This window comes from Schistocerca americana, chromosome X (genome assembly GCF_021461395.2).
Source record: "Schistocerca americana isolate TAMUIC-IGC-003095 chromosome X, iqSchAmer2.1, whole genome shotgun sequence".
Taxonomy (NCBI): Eukaryota; Metazoa; Arthropoda; class Insecta; order Orthoptera; family Acrididae; genus Schistocerca; species Schistocerca americana.
This window is the reverse complement of record NC_060130.1, coordinates 814,831,409-814,852,376: the sequence shown is the minus strand read 5'-3', so window position 1 is coordinate 814,852,376 and position 20,968 is coordinate 814,831,409. Positions and strand designations below refer to the sequence as shown.

General features: G+C 37.6%; 1 protein-coding gene across 2 annotated transcripts in view; it reads right to left on the bottom strand.

The window, feature by feature from the left end:
- LOC124556767 (UV excision repair protein RAD23 homolog B-like) overlaps positions 1–20,968 on the bottom strand; it is a 156,057-nt gene that overhangs the window by 113,136 nt on the left and 21,953 nt on the right. For both annotated transcript variants that reach the window (XM_047130776.1, XM_047130775.1), the window contains exon 3: positions 10,979–11,603. In XM_047130776.1, coding sequence (XP_046986732.1) covers positions 10,979–11,603 — 625 coding nt within the window. The remainder of the gene's footprint in view (positions 1–10,978; positions 11,604–20,968) is intronic.

Here is a 20,968-nt window from a genome sequence, read left to right as displayed (position 1 = left end):
CTCACTCTAAGAAATCACAGTTCCCTTTAGAACCATAGTGGGCCATATCCGAGCAGCTGGTCAGAACAAATGACGTACCATGTGATGTAAACATTCAAGATGGCTGACATAATACAAGTTTTAAAAAAAGGGGGGGGGGGGGAGGAGGAGGAAACGTGTGAAATTGTGATCAGTGAATGAAAAATACTAGCAAAAGGAAAATAAAAATGGGTTAGTGCAGGACACTGACTTTATCGTCTGTATAATTGGTTCAAATGATGTGGCCAAAAAATGTAGCAGAGGCTTGCGTGTAAATGCTGCAGAATTTTTTACAAGCTAACAAATGCAGAAACACAGTAGTTGCCACACTGCCTCATAGGCAAGATCTAATTTACAGATCATGTGTAAACAAAGAAATTTGGAAAACAAATATTAAAATAAGGAAACTGTGTTCTCAATACGCTAAGTATGTTGTACTGGATGTAAGCGAGCTTCATCGAAATCTACACAAACCATGGAATGCATTTGAACTATGAAGAGAAAAGGTTTGATTGTAATCATGTTAGTGAAATAATTAAAGAAAAACTTCTAAGGAATAGAACAATCTATCAGATTCCTGTACATCCTTCCAACAACAGCAATGGGATACAACCTGGTAGAACAAGACAACCACCATCAAGAAGTGAGGATATTTACTAGTCACAGGTGAAGAAAGCACCTCCATAGTTCATCCTAGAAGTGTTCTTCAGATTAAAATGAAAGGAAGGCAGAGACAAATCAGATATGCCAAGTGGAAACCCCAAGTTTATAACTGTCCATCAAAATGTGCAGTCATTGTGAAACAAAATAAATGAGCTTGAAGTATTACTGTCAGATCAATTAGAAGAAGTGTCTGTAATGTGTTTTAGTGAACATTGGCTAACTGTTGAGGTGTTAGCAATCACAAGTACACAGGGTTATGTTACAACACCTCGCTTCTGTAGGAAAATATCTACACATGGAGGAACATGTATATTTATGAAAGACAATATCAGCTATTTCTGCCTAAAATTTCTCAAAAAGTTGGGAAAAGAAAGTGATTTTGAAATTTCTGCTGCAGAACTAACCTCAATAAAAACACAAAAATATTCTTTACCCAACTTGAAGGTAATCTTGACAGTATCAGGGACCTAAACAAAACAATTATACTATGTGGAGATTTTAACACCGACTTTAAAAAAGTTTCAAAAGATAGAGATGATCTTGTGGCTATTTGTGCAACATACAACCTGCTCCCAATTATAAATTCCCCTACCAGAGTTACAAGTGTATCCAGCACCACAATTGATATGATACTGATAAACAAGGAAAGCCATGAATATGCAGCTAGAAACTTCAACACAGGTTTCAGTGACCACTATGCACAGCTTCTTGACATATCTTCAATGCTGAACTTAATTAAACAAACAGAAACAATAAAAATAGGGAGAAACTTCAGCCATCAAAACATTGGATACTTTAGGAATTTACTGAAGAAGGAAACCTGCACTGAAATGTACAGATACGAAAACACAAATGAGAAGTTCAACATATTTATGGATATATTTACACTTATTTTAACATGTCATTTCCATCTAAAAATCAGACAATCAAGAGTAGTAGGCTTAACAGAAAAAACTGCTGGTTGACAACAGGTATAAAAAAAGTCGTGCTGAAAAACGAAGATTACATGAGATCTCCAAGTCTTCCATAGTATCCAATGAATTCCTTAAATATTTCAAGAATTATAAAATGATACTTAAAAAGTTATCAAAGAAGATAAAGTAATAGCAAATGACTGCTATATAAATAACTCCAATAACAAAATGAAAGCTGTATGGAGTACAGTGAAACAGCAAACTAACAATGTTTCTCCTCAAAATTCCAATATTAAATTGAATTGTAACAGTACAGACATTAATTATCATAAAGAAATAGCAAATGTGTTCAATACTTATTTTAGCAATATAAGTGAGCAATTAATCACTGAAATCAAACTTTGGAATACAAACGGGACTGTATCATCTGTAAATAGCAACACAAATCCTACCTGACTGTTTCTGTTTCCAAAAACCCAGAATGAAGTCCTGTCAGTTATCAGAACTTTAAAAGTGAATCATTTCACTGGAATAGATGGCATCCCAGACAGCCTTATTAAAAAAAAATGTGGAGATCTCGTTATTGAACCATTGTTCTTCTTCCTCCTCCTACATGGTCTGGCCCAGTGATCTTTTAGTTTCTCCACATGGCACCTTTCAAATCTTTTTAACTTAGGTCCCGTTCTTCCTTTACACTGTACGTTTAAAAGGCCTCTGACCAGGAAATGATCACTCCCACCTTCGACACCCCGTGCTGTCTTAACGTCTACAACCCATCTCTTGGTTCTTAAATCAATGGCAACATGGTCTATTTGATTTATAGTTCTCCCATCTGGTGACACCCAGGTGCCCTTATGTATGGTTTTCTGCTGGAAGTTTGTGGTGGAGATGAACAACCCTGATGATGTAGTGAAGCTAATGAACCTCGCCCCCATTATCATTGCTTAGGTCATATAGACTGTGCTTTCCTGTTGTGTCTTGAAATATTTGTTCTTTCCCAACCTTGGCATATATCACCAAGGAGGATCCTCAGGTGTCCATTTGGTATAGCATCCATCACTGCCTCTAGCTGTGCACAGAACTCATCTTTCACTTCACTTTTGCTCTCCTCCATGGGAGCATGACAGTTCACAAAAGCCGCCTTAATCTGCTTTACATCCACTGTTAGAGCAGATATTCTTGGGTTGACAGACACAAACTCTGAAACATTAGTGGCCAATGTCTTACTGACGCAGAAACCAGTGCCTAACAGATGACCTCGTTCACAGGCTCCACACAAAATAGTACAGTTTTCAACATCCATCCTTTCAAACCAGAATTTTCCCATCAAGCCTAAAAACAGCTAAGCTCAAACCACTATTCAAAATACGTAAAACGAATTAAATGGCTAACTACAAGCCCGTCGCTCTACTTATCTGTATTCTCAAAAATCATAGAAATTTTTTTTTCAAAGACGAGTAACAGATTTTCTGAATGAGCATGAAGTACTATCCACAGTGCAACAATGGTTCCAAAAAGGTCAATCGACTGATACAGCAACTTTTGAACTATTAAGGGAAGTATTTCAGAAACTAGGTAATGGCGAAAATGTCATTGGCATATGTGTAGATCTCTCTAAGGCTTCTGATATCATAGATCACACAAAACTATTGCCTAAGCTTGACAACATGGGGATTAGAGGGATATCTAACAATTGGATAAAGTCATACTTAAGCGGTTGAAAACAAGTGGTTGAAGTGCAACATCAAAATTTCATCAAACTCACTCAACACTATTCAAACAATGAAACCATTAAATATGAAGTGCCACAAGGTTCAGTTCTGTGACCTCTTCTATTACTTTTATATGTGAACGAACAAATTCTGCGAGATCATCATCTAGTTTGCTGACAATACAAGTGTGCTAGTGAGTGGGAAAGACATGGAAATGCTTCAGAAGTCTACAACAGAGACACTGAACAATATTGAAAATTGGTTTAGTCACAACAAATTGGTAACAAATGCAAGTAAGATGGTGGCACTAAATTTCTATAACGTGAAAAAAGGTGAGCAAACTGTTCAGAGTCAGATTTCTGACATAGACCTTCAGAATATAGACAACATTAAGTTCTTGGAAGATAATCTTAAATGTGGAACTTATATTGAAAAAGTCTGTAAGAAATTAAACACTATATGCTACTTAATGAGAATATTAGAGGGATGCTGCAACAAAGATTCTCTGAAAACTGCGTATTATGCCTTTATATACTCACAACTGAAATATGGAATTATTTGCTGTGGTAACTCTTCTCTTAGCCAAAAGCTCTTTAGACTACAAAAAAGAATTATACTGCAAGAATAATGGTAGGTTGTAAAATTGAACAAAACCTGTAGACCTTTTAAAAAACTAGATATCCTCCCACTTCCCTGTACATATGTGTATGAGATAACTGCGTTTGTAAAAAATATTCAATGGAAAAGCCCACTCTCTTCCAGAAAAATGAAAATATCCACTCCTGAAACACCAGGCAAAAAGGAAACTTTCATTTAGAACCCACCAACACCACCCTGAATACAAAAGGAACCCTGTATTATGGGAAAGTTATTTATAATAAACTTACCCCACAAATTAAAACAATAAATGATCTGGCAAATTTGAAGTCAACTGCTAAGGCATATTTGACACATCACTGCTTCTATAGCCTCCACGAGTTTCAGGAAGTTCACTAGTGATTTGTGTCTTTGCCTTAGTGATGTGTCATATAAATGTGACTACAAATTTAATAATCTACCATGTAAATTGTGCTGTAATACAAATATTAACCTGCTGGTACAGTACATGCTGTTCCTGCTTTAAAATATCTAGTCAATTTTTTGTACAATATTTGCTCTGTATATTGTAACTCAGTGACCATTTAATGTAGAAATAATGAAATTAATGCAAATTTAATATAATATTTTGTTATACATTGACTCGTCAAACGTCAGAATGTACTCTTTGAGTATACATGATTGGCAGGACCAATAAAACTCAACTCTACTCTAGAGTATGTTAATTCAAGTGGGAAACATGCATCTGCAGAAACATACCCAGACAAAGACTGTAAATGTGGCTTACGACGTTTTGAACATTTGGGCGATATGAAATACGGGGCACATATGCATGATATGTTCTGGTCCACTGATGATTTTGACCAGCAAAATGGACAAATTTCAGGGACAGTTCATGAAATGAAAATCAAGAAATAATGTGGAAATACTAATTCAGAAGACAGGCATAAACAACATTCACGTTTTTATTACACCAAATTGAAGGTATGTACTGAAACGTTACAGCTAGGACCTTTCTTCTTCTTTGAAGTTTCTTACCACCAGATTGTCACCCACATTAATTAACTGAAAAGCTAATAACATGTGAACATAAAGGCTAAGCATATGAAAATATGGACAACATAAGTAATGCTACACTTTTGGAACTGTTATGGTGAAATAAAGCTGTAAAAAGTATTCCTTATGCCTCAAGTTTGAAAACACGCTATTTACTTATAATCAGTAAAATACAGTTATGATCATAGTCTATGACACATATCTGAAATATGATGTTATTCACGAGTGTGTGTGTGTGTGTGTGTGTGTGTGTGTGTGTGTGTGTGTGTGTGTCGCTGTGGGCCTGTCTTGCCCATCACAGTCATTTTAAGATAATAGATCAAAACTTTCTAGAATCAGGTCATTCTTTTCTCCCAAATGAAAGAGACTTCAGTAGTACTGAATCTGCTAAACACATAGCCAAACCTCTATTTTCAGTAGACAATTATGTGGATCTCATAAAACACTGCAGGAGATAGAAACCTTTTACAGTAAAAAAAATGAATCAATACAATGTGTTAATTTTCAACGTGCAAGGAAACTGTAGATGGTGAAAAGGCACAATGACTGAAAATTAAATGCACGAAATTTGACGCATCTCAACCATGTCGCTACTGACTAAATGAAATACAAAGTTGGAAAATTACTGACATTTCACCAGTGAAAAGAGGTAGAAACACTATGAAGGTCAAATCTGCTGTTCCTTCTAACTGGTTTCTGACACTAGCTTATCAAGAAGCAGTTAAAATAACTAACTAAATATGAGCACCTAATGTCTTTGTTATCTTATATTCCACGAATTTCACATAAATTTTTCCAGAATTTGGAGGTGGAAAATTTTGCAGCAAGAGGGGGTTTGGATACGGCCCACATATGATTTTTCTAGTTTGACCATAAAAACTTAGAGCCATAGTGGGCCATCTACAAGAGTATGAAATATGTACTACTGTGTACCATTATTTTTAGGACAAGATATTTGTTTTTTAATTTCATGTTGCAAGTATACTTTCACCAATGTCTACTTTACATAATAATGTTAACAGTTCAAGTAATATGCATTCAACGAAGTATGTGAGGTACTAAACTTTATGTCCATTTTTCTCAGTTTCAAGGAAGTGGCATTTGGCCCACTCAGGCTATGAGCTCCACAATTTGAAGCTTTCAGCAGCAGAGATGTGTACTATGAAAATAAGCATGTTACAATAGATTTATTTTGGCAGTCTTATGAAGGTTTTTGGTGCAGAAGTAAATGCATACAGAATACTTTTGGAAAATAGATGTTACAAGAATTTCATCCTTCGAGTAAAACATTTCAAAATCATGTTTCTAAACTATACCTTATAGGAATAACACTGCGAACAAAGAACAGAAATCTCAGTAGTTGGTTAGTAACCATCTGTGAAAATGCAATCGTCATTTCATTGTACCCACATTTGAACTTACAAACTGTTCAGCATTTGCTCGGCTCATTAATTATTATGGTTAACAACCTATTGTCAAAAACGAATGTTAAAATACCAAGTGAACCCTTTCAGCTGGTGTAAAACTCTTAACTTTGTAAAGCCTCCTGAATGTTGCCAACTGTGGGACCAAGCACTGTTTATCGAGCATGTAGTGCAGCACTGCCACTGCCAGGCAGGCTGAAATCAGTTCATCGAGCACGGTCGAGGGGTTAAATTTATTTACGAATGCAATTGTGGTTGTTGTGAGATTCTAAAGCTGAGTGTGTAATGGTCTTTTCAATTGCCTGTCTGCAACTCGATGTGCTATCTTTTCACTACGCAGCAAAAATAATTCCTACCTAACTCATGTAAACACTACACTCTATTAATCACTGTGCAGGCATTTGTGTTATTTCTCATAATATTAAGTTCACAGATCCAAATATCTGACCATTGGATTTCCTGCCACCAAAGAGGTCAAAGTTCCTAGTAACCATTATGCCCAAGGATAGTAACCCCAGTGGACTCTAAAAATTATACCCTGGCAGCTCCCGGAAGGCGAACTGCCTGTGTCAATAACCAGTAGACTGCCAGTTAGTGGGAAATGCTGCGAGTTATGGAAAACACGGAAGCTATAGTGGAATGACCGAGTGCCCAAGTCTGCAAGCGAAGCATAATACATTGTGGAAGTGAGAGATACTGTCATACTAGTGACAAAGTTTGGTTGGTTGATTTGGGGGGGAATGGGAGAAAACAGCAAGGTCATCGGTTCCATCAAATTATGGAAGGATGAGGAAGTTGGCTATGCCCTTTCAAAGGAACCATCCCAGCATTTACCTGAAGCGATTTAGGGAAATAATCGAAAACTCAAATCTGGATGGCCGGACGCGGTTTGAACTGTCGTCCTCCCAATTGTAAGTCCAGTGTGCTAATCACTGTGCCACCTCACTCGGTATATATGAGGGTGGTTTGAAAATGTCGCAGAACAGAATAGAAAGAAAGTACTTACATCACTGAAACTTTTTTTTTCAACGCAGTCACCTTGTAGATTAATGCACTTAACCCAATGATATTCCAGTGCCTTGATCCCATCTCAAACATGAGTTTCCTCCAGGCCTGTAATTCTTCGTTTGAAGTGAATCTTCATCCACCAAGAAAAATTTTCAGTTTTGGGAAGAGATGGAAGTCTGACGGATTCATATCTGGTGAATAAGGTGGGTGTGGCAACAATTCATACCCTAGTTCATGTTATTTTGCCATGGCGATGGCATGTGTGTGGGCGTGCAATGTGTTGTTGGAAGATGACTTTCTTCATTGCTAAACCTGGCCTTTTTTCGAATATCTTTTGTTACAATTTGTCCAGGAGGTTACCATAGTACTCTCCACTAATTGTTTGTCCAGTGGGGACAGTATAATGAAGGGCATTCAATATGGATTTCTTGAACAAATGCCTTACAGATGATATGCCACACTGAACTGAACTACAAGGGACATTTGTTAACATTATAGCAATGGTTTTTTAATCATCAACTCCAGAAGTACGAGGGGTCAGGTAGAACGACAAAGGTGAAGACGTGATGAACATGAAGTTCAAGATTTACATAAAGTGCGGAACCATGTGAATGGATAAGAATACAGGTGACTCTCACTTATAAGATGAGCAAAAGAATGGATGCACAGAACAACAGACCAATATCACTTACATCCATCAGCTGGAAAACCCCAGAAATAAAGCTCTAAAAAGAGCATGACCTACTGAAAAGAGCCTTCTTTTGAAGAACTGGAATGGATGCAAGAAACCGTACTTGTCTGGAGGTAATCAAATACTTCAACATAATAGACACAGATTCCATCTTCTTTGTTTATAAAATAGTGTTCTAACACTACGAAACTGTCAACACATAACCAAAATAAGACCGGAGACATTCATGAATATACATTTGGTTTGAAGAGTTTCACATGTAAAACATAAAACTGTATACGGGATGGCACATATTAGTGACAGTAACACCATGTGTGTAATATCAATTACAACCAACAGCATACTACGTTTATTCACAGATGATGTCTACAAAAAAGTATTACCCCTGGGTGATAGTAAGGCAATGCAGAACACTAGGCAGTATTTCACTATGTTCACTGAGTGGCAGCTCTGTTTAAATGTGGATAAATTAAAGACTGCCACAAAATACATGAAATAATGCAATCTTAGATTAGTGGTAGAAGTCTGGCACCTGTCGTCTTTGTAGTAACATGAAACTGAACCAGTATTTGAAACCAGTAGCAGAGAAGCAAAATGCGAGTACTGAGGGGATCCTTGGTGCATCTGATAAGGAAACAGTGTGATGCAATGGAGTGAAATCCTGATCAGATGCTGTGTCAATTTGATGATGAGTGTGACAGCTAGTGGCCACAAGGTGGTTTGCTTATTTAGGAGGAGTAAATCAGCATGCATCGAGCAGCAAGCAGCTTGCTGTCAGGCACACGTTCTTCAGGAAGAGGTGCTCTACATCACCCCAGAAGACGAGCTGTCAGCGGATGGGAGTGGGAAAAACCTTGTTATTGTGAACCGTGTGAACTGTGAAAATGCTAAGAAATAGTGACTCCCAGAGAGACTGGAAAATAGTGTGGGACTATTTTGTGTTGTTCACATTAGTCATGATATTTCACAAATGAATAAAGATATTCCTCAGGGAGAAATGACAAATTAACAAAGTTGAGATGGAATTACTGACCTCTGAGCTATCTAACGTGATCAGCAGTTGAAGAGTGACAACTAATCGAGAAACATTTCACTACCACATCTTGAAATTATTGAACTCTGTTTAATAATACTGATATAACACTCAGTCAAGTGTCAACAGACAGAACTCTGCGACAGCTATCTACATATAGACTAAATTGCATTATTTACATGTTTGCTTAACTAGCAAGAGACCATCACTAACTACTTTTGAGAAGCTATGCAATTAACAGAATGTCACACACACCAGCATGCATTAGCATTAAGACCTAGATATTAGAAGAAATATAAATGTCTTCATTTTTATGCAAATTAAGATAAAAACTTAGATGATGTGTAACACGTATCATTAATATCATCAACTGCGTGTGAACTGGAAGTGCTACATCAATTCTGAGTCCATAATTGGAAAGAGGGGGCTCTTTCAAATAGGAAAAATGTCCTACTTTTTGTGCCAGAGTAAAATTGGGATGTATTTTGACTGTTCAAATTCAAAGATTTGTACTTTATGCAAATGCTACAAATAACAAATAACTCATGAGGTATTTCAGTTATATACATAGTGTTGAGTCATAAATTGTGTATGACATGGTACACTTATAATGTAAATATCATGTGTTGTTCAAAAGACCTGAACTTTTCAAATCTCAAATCACACAGTGTCGGGTGTGGGCCAACAGTGAGGTAATTGGTGGAAATTACAAGACGTGTGTGTGTGTGTGTGTGTGTGTGTGTGTGGGGGGGGGGGGGGGGGGGGGGCGTGAAGACTACATACAAGATGCATTTGTGCAAAGTAGCTGTCTCTGTCTGGATGGCAGTTTAACAGCACTGATAAAGTATTTGTTGTGAGAAATGTTAATTTCAAGGCTTAATTTTTGGAGGAACTCCTTGTTTGGCATGTGATGACCAAATAAGACGTGTTAACTATTGAAGGGACTTAGTGCTGGGGTGAAGCTAGGCTCCAGACACTAAAAGTTGTTGGTACAGAGGATACTCAATCAGTGCTTTGATGGGAATTGGTATAACATAACTGTAGTGAGCCAGTTAAGCTCAGCTGGTCCAATGATTAACAACTCTCTGCACACATGTCTAAGGATAATAAACAATTAATTGAACTTTAATTCTCACATGTGTTGACAACCAAAATTTGAAGCCAGCCCTACATAACAATTATTTAGGAATATTTACAGACTTTTTGATGAACAATACTTCCAGGAGCAGAATGCGATGGTGCAAAAAATCCCTGTGACACAGAGGAGCACAAAAACATTAAATAGTTATCCGTTACATCAAGTTCCACTGTCAGGCTAAATGTGTCAACATTAAGAAAAGCAATCTTTATTTTAAAACCCCAGGTATGAGCAGAATTGTCACAACCACACACAAATGTTCTATCCTACAATACTGTTTCAGCATCTGATGTCCTTATGAACTGATTCTGGAAGTATACATAAGAAATCAAGAAATATGCTGCTAAGATCAGAACATGCTTGTAAGGTCGATATGACATACAGGTACAGTTTATTACTGATACTTTATGCAGATGTACAACAATGCTGCCTACACCATATTTCTCACCCAGAGACTCAGAAAATAATCAAGGTAAAGGTTCATACAGACACGACTTATGCATTTCCCCTGCTCATGTGGGAGTTACATAGGGCAGGACAACAACACAATTTTGGTATGAAGTGACTTCTGCCATGCACTGTAGGGCAGATGGTGGGGTACGCATGTAGATATAGGTATTTTCCTGATATCTTAATATCTGTATGAAACTTATGCAAGTGCTTTCATGGCATTTGTAGCCATTGACAATTACCACACTTTTCATTTTGAAGCAGAACAACTTACCCACTGTGCTCTTCTGTAGATGCACTCCTTTCACATTCAGTATCAGCAGGGGCACTTTGAGCAGAAGCTTCATTTCCACCACCGGAAGTCTGTTCCCTCTCCTCGCGTCCGGTCTGGTTTGGATTGGGAAGTACGTGGGGGCCATCATCTCCTCCAGGATGAGAGTCATCGCTTCCCGCAATCGGCACTGGCACACGAGGAGTTTCTCCAGCACTGGTTCTTGAGGCAGCTGTAGCTGGTAACGTTGATGATGATTCACTCTGAGCAGTGCTGGACAGAGGCTGACTCGATGAAGCTGATGACTTATTAGTTGCAGGTACAGTTGAGACAGTGGGAGATCTCATAGCAGTGGTAGTTGCAGCACTTGTGGGAGCTGCAGATGCTGATGTAGTAGTAGCTGGTGTGCTTGTGCCAGCTGTGGTAGTCGTGGTTGAAGGCAGTGAAGTAGCAGTCTGAGAACTAGAAGTGGCTGTGGAGTTTTCTGTAGACGGTGTTACTGTTGCCACGGTACTTTTTTCACCATTTTCGACAACTGGCAGCTTTGGTTTGCTTACCATAACAACAATGAATTTTTTCTCATCTATATTGTATTTGGACACGGGATCCTCGTCATTTAGTAGTTTCCCTGGAAAAAAAATTAACAGACTCAATAACTTGCATGAATTTCATTATCAATCACATGGACTCAAATGCATACACTATTCCACAAAAACTTGAACTTTGTGTAAAAATGTTACTCCAGCAAAAAACTGCGTCACTTTTTTTTTAATAATCAACAGGCTAATCAATGACTGAAAAAAAGTTTTCAAACATTTGCAACCTGATCAATATCTTCATGAATATGTTATGATCTTTGTGTGTGTGTGTGTGTGTGTGTGTGTGTGTGTGTGTGTGTGTGTGTGTGTCCCACAAAAAAGCATCTAATTTTGTCTATCAATGAAAGGGAATTAACAATCAGCTAGAATTACAATTATATTTGATGCACGAGATGAAAGGAATGTGCTCTGCAATTAATTAAATATCATCAAAATTAAATTTCATCCCTATCTAGCACATAATTTTAAGCTATCTGATACTTTCAAGAACACTGTGATCTCTCATTCAATGTGTGGCGGAGGCCAGTTCTTCTCATTGGCAACTGGGAGAGGACGCTAAAAACACCAGCACATCTCATGGTGTGTGTATGCTCACAATATGAAGAATTGTTCTTGGAACTGACCACTGAAGCTCTCATTTCTTTAAACCACATCTCTGAGACTTGTGTAACTACTGGGATCATATTAGTTCTTAGTCTTGCACTGTGAAGGTAAATGCTGCAGTGTTCCCCCATATAACTCACAAGTTTGAGAAATACATGATGTGCTATCAGTGTAGCTTGGTGTGTAGAACACAAAAAAGTGACAGAGGTTGAAGCACTTCTGGAATGTAACGGGTCTCACATAATACTTGGTACTGAAAGTTGGCTGAACGAGTGAAACACGGATCTTTGGGACAAACCCAATGTCCACTTCCGTTTATTAGTCCCAAGAGGTGAGTAGATTACCCATATTCATTGTGGAGAATGTAAGTCTACACACAAAAGGGAAGATAACAGATTAACACCTCATTGACCAAGAAGTCATCAGTGACTAGCACAGGCTCAGAGTGAGTAAGTACGGAGCAGAAAACAGATTGAGTTATTTTAAAAGGAAAAATTCCAGCATTCACGTTATTGATGGAAAACCTGAATCTGGACAGCTGGAGAGTGATTTCAGCCCCACTCCTCCCAAGCTCTGAGTTCAGTACCACAACCACTGTGCCATCTAGCTTGTTGTACATCAGCCAGACAAAATGTAAACATGATGAACATTCAAGGGAAGATCCCAGAATTACTCTCACTTGTTAACACCATTAATGTTCACCCAGTGCTTGGAACGGAGAACTAGGAGTAGCCAACAATAAAATATTGGGAAAGATAGATTGATACTTAATGCGCAGATGACAAATTAAGTTGCAGACAGGCACAATTGAAAGACACTTACACAAAGCTTTCAGCCAGTCTTCGTCAGCTAAGGAAAAGAGAGAAATGTACACCATTCATGCACACCAAGCAACAACACCTCAAACGCACAAGACTGCTAAGCCCGGCAACTCGGGCCAGAATGCCTCGCTCAGCTGCGTGGTCGTGTGTGCGCGAGATGTGCTTTCTTGATCAAAAATGCCCAGAAATAGAAGATGATCCAAAGAAATCCAATACATTAAATTCCAGTGTTGTGTCACTGAAGACTGCAATGATTCTTTTCATTATTTGATAGACACAAAAAGGATGGAAGTAGGTGATTATGTGGGGTAAAAACGAATGAAATTGGTCAGAACGACAATTTCATGGCCAGTTGGCACAATACTCCCTGCAAAATAATTCTCAAACATTTCTCGGAAAACGTATTACGACAGAATTTGGAAACAAATCCATGACAGAAGTAAATTAAATCTGTTGGCAATAAACAGTCTTAACAAATTTGAGGATTACCAGAGGCTGAGATAAGCATTTATGAAACAGTTCCGCAGTAACAATAAAAGTAAAAATAACAACAAAACAGAAGAGTTAGCCCAGTTATTAAACAAGTTTAGAAAGAAGGCACCCTTTTTTCAAAATGGAGCAAGAATTTTTTAATTCAAGAAACTGTTTCAAGTCAAAGCTGTTGTGAGAAGGGGAGGTTTCTGTAGTTAATCAGTGGAGTATAGCAAGTGGGTGTAGGGCCACACATGGTCTAATGCAGTTGTTATGTGTTGAGGACTAGGCATTTTTTGGGTAAACCATGACAAGAGGCTCTCTTCCTTTAAAAGGGTCTAAACCAGTTTACAAAATACTTCAAGTGTACATGGAAGATAGAATGTACCATACTGGAGTGCACAAAGGCCACAGAAATTAGCTTATAATTATCTATTCACCATCAAAATGTGCAGCCAGTTAAAAATGAAGTTCACCAGCTTGAAGCTGAATTATAGTCTTCGAATAGTACAAAGCATTGGTGTAGAGTGACTGAAATACAGCAATAGTGCTTTCATCATATGAATGTGGAAGCTGCTACAGTAGAGCTACCTTAAAGGATAGGGGATCGCGTATTTATGCCACAGGTGGCATACATTTTATAGCTAGAGAAGATCTGATCACAATCAGTGTAGATGAGCATTTTGAATTGGTATTCAGTGAACAAACAATACTACACATCTGTAACAAGTTAATCATTTCAGTGCATGTAGTGCTCACAGAGCAGTAATGTAGGCACTTTCTTCGACAAATTGACTGAAGTCTAACAAAGAATCTCACCCCCAAAATGTTAATACATGGAGACATGAATATTAACTCTCAAGTGAGCATGCCTATGTATGACATACAGCAATCTCAAATAACACTGTTTTGTACTGTTCCAGTGTTGTTTTATAACTGCGAGCCCGTTCCTGTTCATTATTGCTTTAGCTAACACAGTGATAAGCTGCACAGTACATGGCAACAGGGTGGTACGGCGAAAGTTTTTTTTTTTATTATTGTTTAATTCAACGATCATTTAGCCCATATAATGCAAGTTTATTTTATCCTTGTGTAATTAAACTGCGATTTTGCTCATACATATTTACCTTGGTAACAAAGACAGGTAGCCTTCACATATGTGTAAAGTACCCCGTGAGCCCGCTCATGTTATAAAAATTGGCGTACCTGCTTGAGAGTTAACAGTTAACAGAGTGTTAAGGGTGAAGCTACTAATAATTGCCTACATATTTTTAATATTGTTGGCATGGCACAAAAGATAAATGCTGCAACTATGACATCAATAATGATACTGAAAGGGAAAATTTTAAAATCTTTATAGAGATCTTGGCCTCTTTGATCATTACTGTCAGATAATAGAGCTAAACACAGGCCCGGTAAAACCCACAAAACTGCTGAATTCTCACAAATTTGCAGATTTGATAAATGATTATTTCTCTGGTATTGCTGCAAAGTTTCAATAAAATCTTCCTAAAACACATGTAGCACCCACAACTAATTACACAGAAAGATAATAACAACATATACACAATAACTGAGATGAAGGGTTGTGTCAGGTGGATTGTGCCAGGAGGGAAAGGAAGCAGAGGAGCTGGAGGGTGGTTTGGGGAAAGGTTGCTGACATCTCAGTGGAAGGCAGTAGGTGTAAAGGATAGACCTCTAGATCTATAGGCATACTCCGCAAGCCACCATATGGTGCACGGTGGAGGGTACCCTTCACCATTACTAGTCATTTCCTTTCCTGTTCGACTTGAAAATGGAGAGACGGATAAACAACTGTTTATATTTCTCCATACAAGTGCTGATTTCTCTTATCTTTCCTTTGTGGCCCTCACACAAAATGTACACTGGTAGCAAATACTGGTTTTCTAAATTTCTTAAATAGTGTTTTGCGAAAACAATGCAATCTTCTTCCAGATATTCTAAATTCAATGAGCATTTCTCTAATAGTTGGGGTTGACTGACAGCAGTAACATATCTGGCAGCATGCCTCTGAAATGCTTTGCTGTCTTCCGTAATCCGACCTGGTGAGGATTCCAAACACCCACAGGTGTTCTTTATGACGACTCCTTTACATATGAGCTACATTTTCCTAATATTCTCCCTATACACTGAAGTCGACCATTCGCCTTCTCTACAACCATCCTTGCATGCTCATTCAGTTTCATACTGCTTTGCAATGTTTTGTCTACATACTTAACCCACGTGACTCGAGCAGCACACCATTAATACTGTATTCAAACATTATAAGATTGCTTTTCTTACACATCTGCATTAACATATATTTTTCTACATTTAGAGCATCACACCAAGTACAAATTTTATCTAAGTCATCCCAGTCCTTCTGCAGGCACTCAATGACAATACCGTCCTGTATATCACAGTGTAGTCTGCAGTTGCAGATTGCTGCTTACCATTCCCATCAGATCATTTACGTACATAGAGGATAACAGCAATCTTATCACCTTTCCCTGGGGCACTTAAAATGACACCATCGTCTATGATGAACACTTGCCATGAAGGACAAGAAACTCAGTTCTATGACTTAAAAATTCTTCAAGCCACTCACATACGTGGGAAAATACTGTGTGTGCTCATACCTTTGTTAACAGCCTGCAGTGGCGCATGGTGTCAAATGCTTTCCATAAATCTAGGAATATGGACTCTACCTGTTACCATCCACGGTTTGAGGGATATAGTGTAGGAAAAGGACAGGCCGAATTACACACAAGCACTGCTTTCTAATTCCGTGCAGATATGTAACTAGAAGCTTTCATGTCTCATGTAAAATTATTATATTCAGAATATGCTCAAGAACAGGCTATTTTCCTTTGTTAAAAATATGGATTGGATTGTTGTTATTCTGATTGATTATAACATTTTAATAGCATTTACGGTCAATTTTCTCCCAAAATATCTTATTTTTATGTAATTAAATCTTAAAAATCATTAAATATCAAGATCTGGTTTCGTGATCGAAGATGCTCTGTTACTGGCTGATGCTCTGGTGAGTAAGATAAAGCTATACATTTATTAATGGAGCATTAGCTGAAGTTACGAAGTTTTTATGCACTTTTTCCATAAACAATTGCTATTTAGTGATGGAAAACATAATTACAATTTTCAAGTAACAATATAAAGGAATTTTGTGTGTGCTGGTAGTGGAAGCCCTGTGAAAGTTGATGTATTTATGCTCCACCCATTGAGAGCAGCAATATTTGCAACAACAGATATTCTTTTCCCTGCTCCCTGCAACATCATTTAACTCGCTCAATGCCAAGGAACTGTAGAACTTTTGAGACTGGATCCATATATTATAACTAGATGTTGACTATCAGTCATGAGCTACAACCCAAAGTGCAATAAAATTATTCTTGGCAAAACTTTGTGTGGATTTGTGCTGTAGAGGATACTCAGCAGAGATGCTGCATCCAGTAGATGTTCGGTGGCGCAGCGGATACTGTGTGAGACTCCAGATAAATAACACATGTTCGAGTCCTTGAAAGGTTATATATTTTAAACGTTTTACACAAAATACAAAAATTGCATTAGCAAGGACTGATTTTAGCAGTTGTTTCAATTGTGGGATGTGCTATGTATAGCTTGGACATTGACTTAAATGATTGAGTATGTTGTTTTATGTTCCTACCATGCCTTTTTTCCTTTTGAATTTCAGTATTCTTTTATAAAAACGGAAAATGAATTCAAATAATTTGAATGCCCACTAACACATTCCATTTGAGTAATGTGATGCCTGTGATGTCACTGGCTAGCTCGCTGCTTCTGCTGTCGGAGTGTTAATGTATGCTATGTATAGCTATGTATAGCTTCACATTAGTCTTAATCTGAGAAATGGAAAACAGAGGATAAATGCATTTACTTTGCGAACAAATAATTCACTTTTTTGGAATGCATTGCTTGTAGTGAAGATATCACCATATGCCTACAGAACACTGAAGTGGAGGACGTTGAGGTTATACGGAGAGATACAAAGTGTGCACAACATACAGGTGACACAAACGTAAGGGCTGTGAAGTTTGCGAATTTAAACTAAGGTTAACTTCTGAAGCAGACTCACTTCATTTTTACGTAAGATGATGAAACTGGAAAATTTTAAACAATACGGATCCTAGCTGGACAGTACAAATATAAAAACATTGTTTCTAATCAAGTAAAAAGTGTATGGTCACATTAACTAGGAAGTATCATTTTGAACATGACATGCATGAGCAGAGACTGCAATTGTAAGTGCACGTAAGCAGCAAGGAAAAAACAATAATATTCTGTTTGTGATTGGTGTGTTGCAGTTTTGTAATTGTGATTAAGTTTTCATATGAGAGGACTTTCATGTCGTTTTAAAAATACGTTAAAATGTTCTTACAGGTTAGAATCGAATCAGTGATCTATGGGGGCCATCTTATAAAATTCGATGGTCTACCGCTCAACAACTGAGGTACCAAATAACTGAGATGTAGCTGGGTAAAACAACAGTTTTCACTAGGAGTTAAATTTCATTGAATGACGCTATCCTTTCATGTAACAGTGGGACAGCATATCTCTGATGTAAGTTAATGTTAACTTCACAGTGCAACACATTTTTAATTAAGTTAGTGAACTTGTGCATCAATGTGGTGGCAATTTGCCGGTACAGTGCAACCATATTTTATGCATCTTCCCATTCTCTGGAATACTCAAAAACAACTTTTCAGAAGTTTTTATATATGTATTTGTACAGTGTGGTACCACGCATCATTCGTAACCCATTTTCGACAAAGTAAATTTAAAAGAAGACATCACTGTGAATTAACACTCCGACAGCAGCAGCAGCGAGCTAGCCAGTGACACCACAGGCATCACATTACTCAAATGGAATGTATTAGTGGCATTCAAATTATTTGAATTCCATTTCCGTTTTTATAAAAAAATACTGAAATTCAAAAGGAAAAAAGGCATGGTAGGAGCATAAAACGACATACTCAATCATTTAAGTCAATGTCCAGAAAACTGTCAAATACCCTATTCTGCAGCAAACCAACATTCAGGAAACTGGTCTTATTTTGCAGATCAATTCTTTCACCCTTCTTATATATAAAAGCTATCTGAGCTTTATTTCAAGTAGCATGGGACTTTACAGTCAGTGAGAGATTTGCAATAAATGCAAGTCACACTATCTGTAAAATCGAACTGGGATTCTGCCTGGACCTGACAACTTATTTGTTTTCAACCCTTTCAGTTGCTTCCCTACACCAGCAGTGTTTATTACTATTCCTGCGTGACGTCAAACAACGGTATGTCTCTACAATCCTCTTGCACGAATAATTCCTTGAATGCAAAATGTAGAACTTCATCTTTCCTTTTGCTGTATTCTATTGCCACAACATACAGGCAACAAGCAATCTGATTAATCCGCTTACTAATTTTACACAGAACCAGAATCTTCTTCGGTTCTCAGAAAGGTCTCTCACTAAGGTACAATACCTGAAGTTGTACGCTTCACACATTGATTTGATTATAAAAATACTAATTTCTACGAACTTTTGTCTGTCATCATTTCCTATGTTATTTTGTGAACAGTGTGTGCTACAATAACAGCAACCTCAGCATTTTCAGAATTATGTTTTTAAACCACAGTGGGTCTTCTCCGTGCTCCACGATCTGATTTCACTTTCCGTCCACTAACAGTAGAAGTGTGAATAAACAGATGCATAGCACTACTGAAGAAACTCTGTTGGATATACACTATTTGCTCAATATGTTGTTGTCTTTAATCTGGAGATTGGTTTGATGCAGTGCTCCATGCTACTCTATTCTATGCAAGCCTCTTCATCTCTGCATAACTATCACAACCTACATCCATTTGACCCTGCTTACTGTATTCCACCCTTTGTCTTCCTCTACAATTTTTATCCCCACATTTCCCCCTATAACAACTGACAATTCCTTGCTGCCTCAGGGTGTGTCCCATCCACCAATCATTTTTTTTAGTGAAGTTGTGTCACAAATTTGTTTCTTCCACAGTTCAAGGAAATACCACCTCAATTTTTATTTGATATACCCACCTAATCTTCAGCATTCTTCTACAGCACCACATGTCAAAGCTTCTATTCTCTTCTTGCCTGACTTGCTTATCATCTACATTTCACTCCCATACAAGGTTTGACCCAAAATACACAGACACATAAGTTACCACATCTGATATGCTCTCACTATCATGATCCAAAATGGATGAGGCTGTTACAACAACACAATGCATCAGTTACCTACATACCATTCCCTATGCTCTTAGACCAGTATAAAATAAAGAAAGCACTCGGCTGTGATCAAATCTGAGCAAATGTTTTGTGAGCATTATACTGGCCAAACAGAAGATGTGATATGGAGGCTCAGTGAGTTACTGGCAATAGCAACTTTAACAAACTGAGGTAACGCCGCAGATGTGTCAGGCATCATATCAAATGCTTCTTTTATCCCCACATTTCCCCCTATAACAACGCTGACAATTCCTTGCTGCCTCAGGGTGTGTCCCATCAACTATATTCCAGTGATATCTCCCATAGTGACATGAAGCCCACAAAAAACTTTCAACACAAACAGAAAAAACTTCTTAATTTGCTTACTCATTTTCCAAATAGACACGTAGCATAAGACAGTTTGCAAACTGTCCTCCACAAAAACAAAATAACTCCCCGTCATTAAATATGAGGATACACTTCATGTGTCTCAAAGTTCTCAGTACCAACCATAATTTGTCAAGTTACTATCTCTTTCTGTACTTAGTAAATAAAAATGGTAATTAAGATTGAAAAGTACGATTTTATCTTATCAGCCATCTGTAAAGTGGGTGAAATGGTTTCTGGCAAAACCAAAACGAACACTGAATGTTGTAGATCACTGTGTTTATGGCTGCACTGACCTCCATTTGCAACAAGTATAGAGCTCCAAATGCTTTTTACAATATGGAGGCAGTCAGACAAGAGCATACAACAGCCAACAAATCAAAGTAAGAAAAAGATTCAGCAACAGGGTATAACACTGGTAATTTCAAGCATGCCTACCACCATCCTACTGAGCAAAAAAAGAACTGTACTTATCATGCAAAAAGAACTACTGATCTTTGTGAGAGAGAACCCATTCACTTTTCATTTAATCTGTGCAAATCTTGAACTTTTACAAGATCAATATTACAAAAGGCTGGAGTTTTGTATAAAAACCATCCACAAAACAATCACGGACTTGTCTTTATGATGTTTGCAAAGCTATAAATAATTAGTGAAAGACAATAATATTGAAATACCTTTGAATTGTTTGTTATTACCTAAATGTTCCTGTACCACTATATTGCCTTGTGAGGGTGTTTGTAATATACAGTTTTAAGAATAAAAAGAAATACACAAAAAATGCAACACTACTGAAATAGCTTTTGGTGTACATACAATACTGATAAGAAAGAATGGATCTTG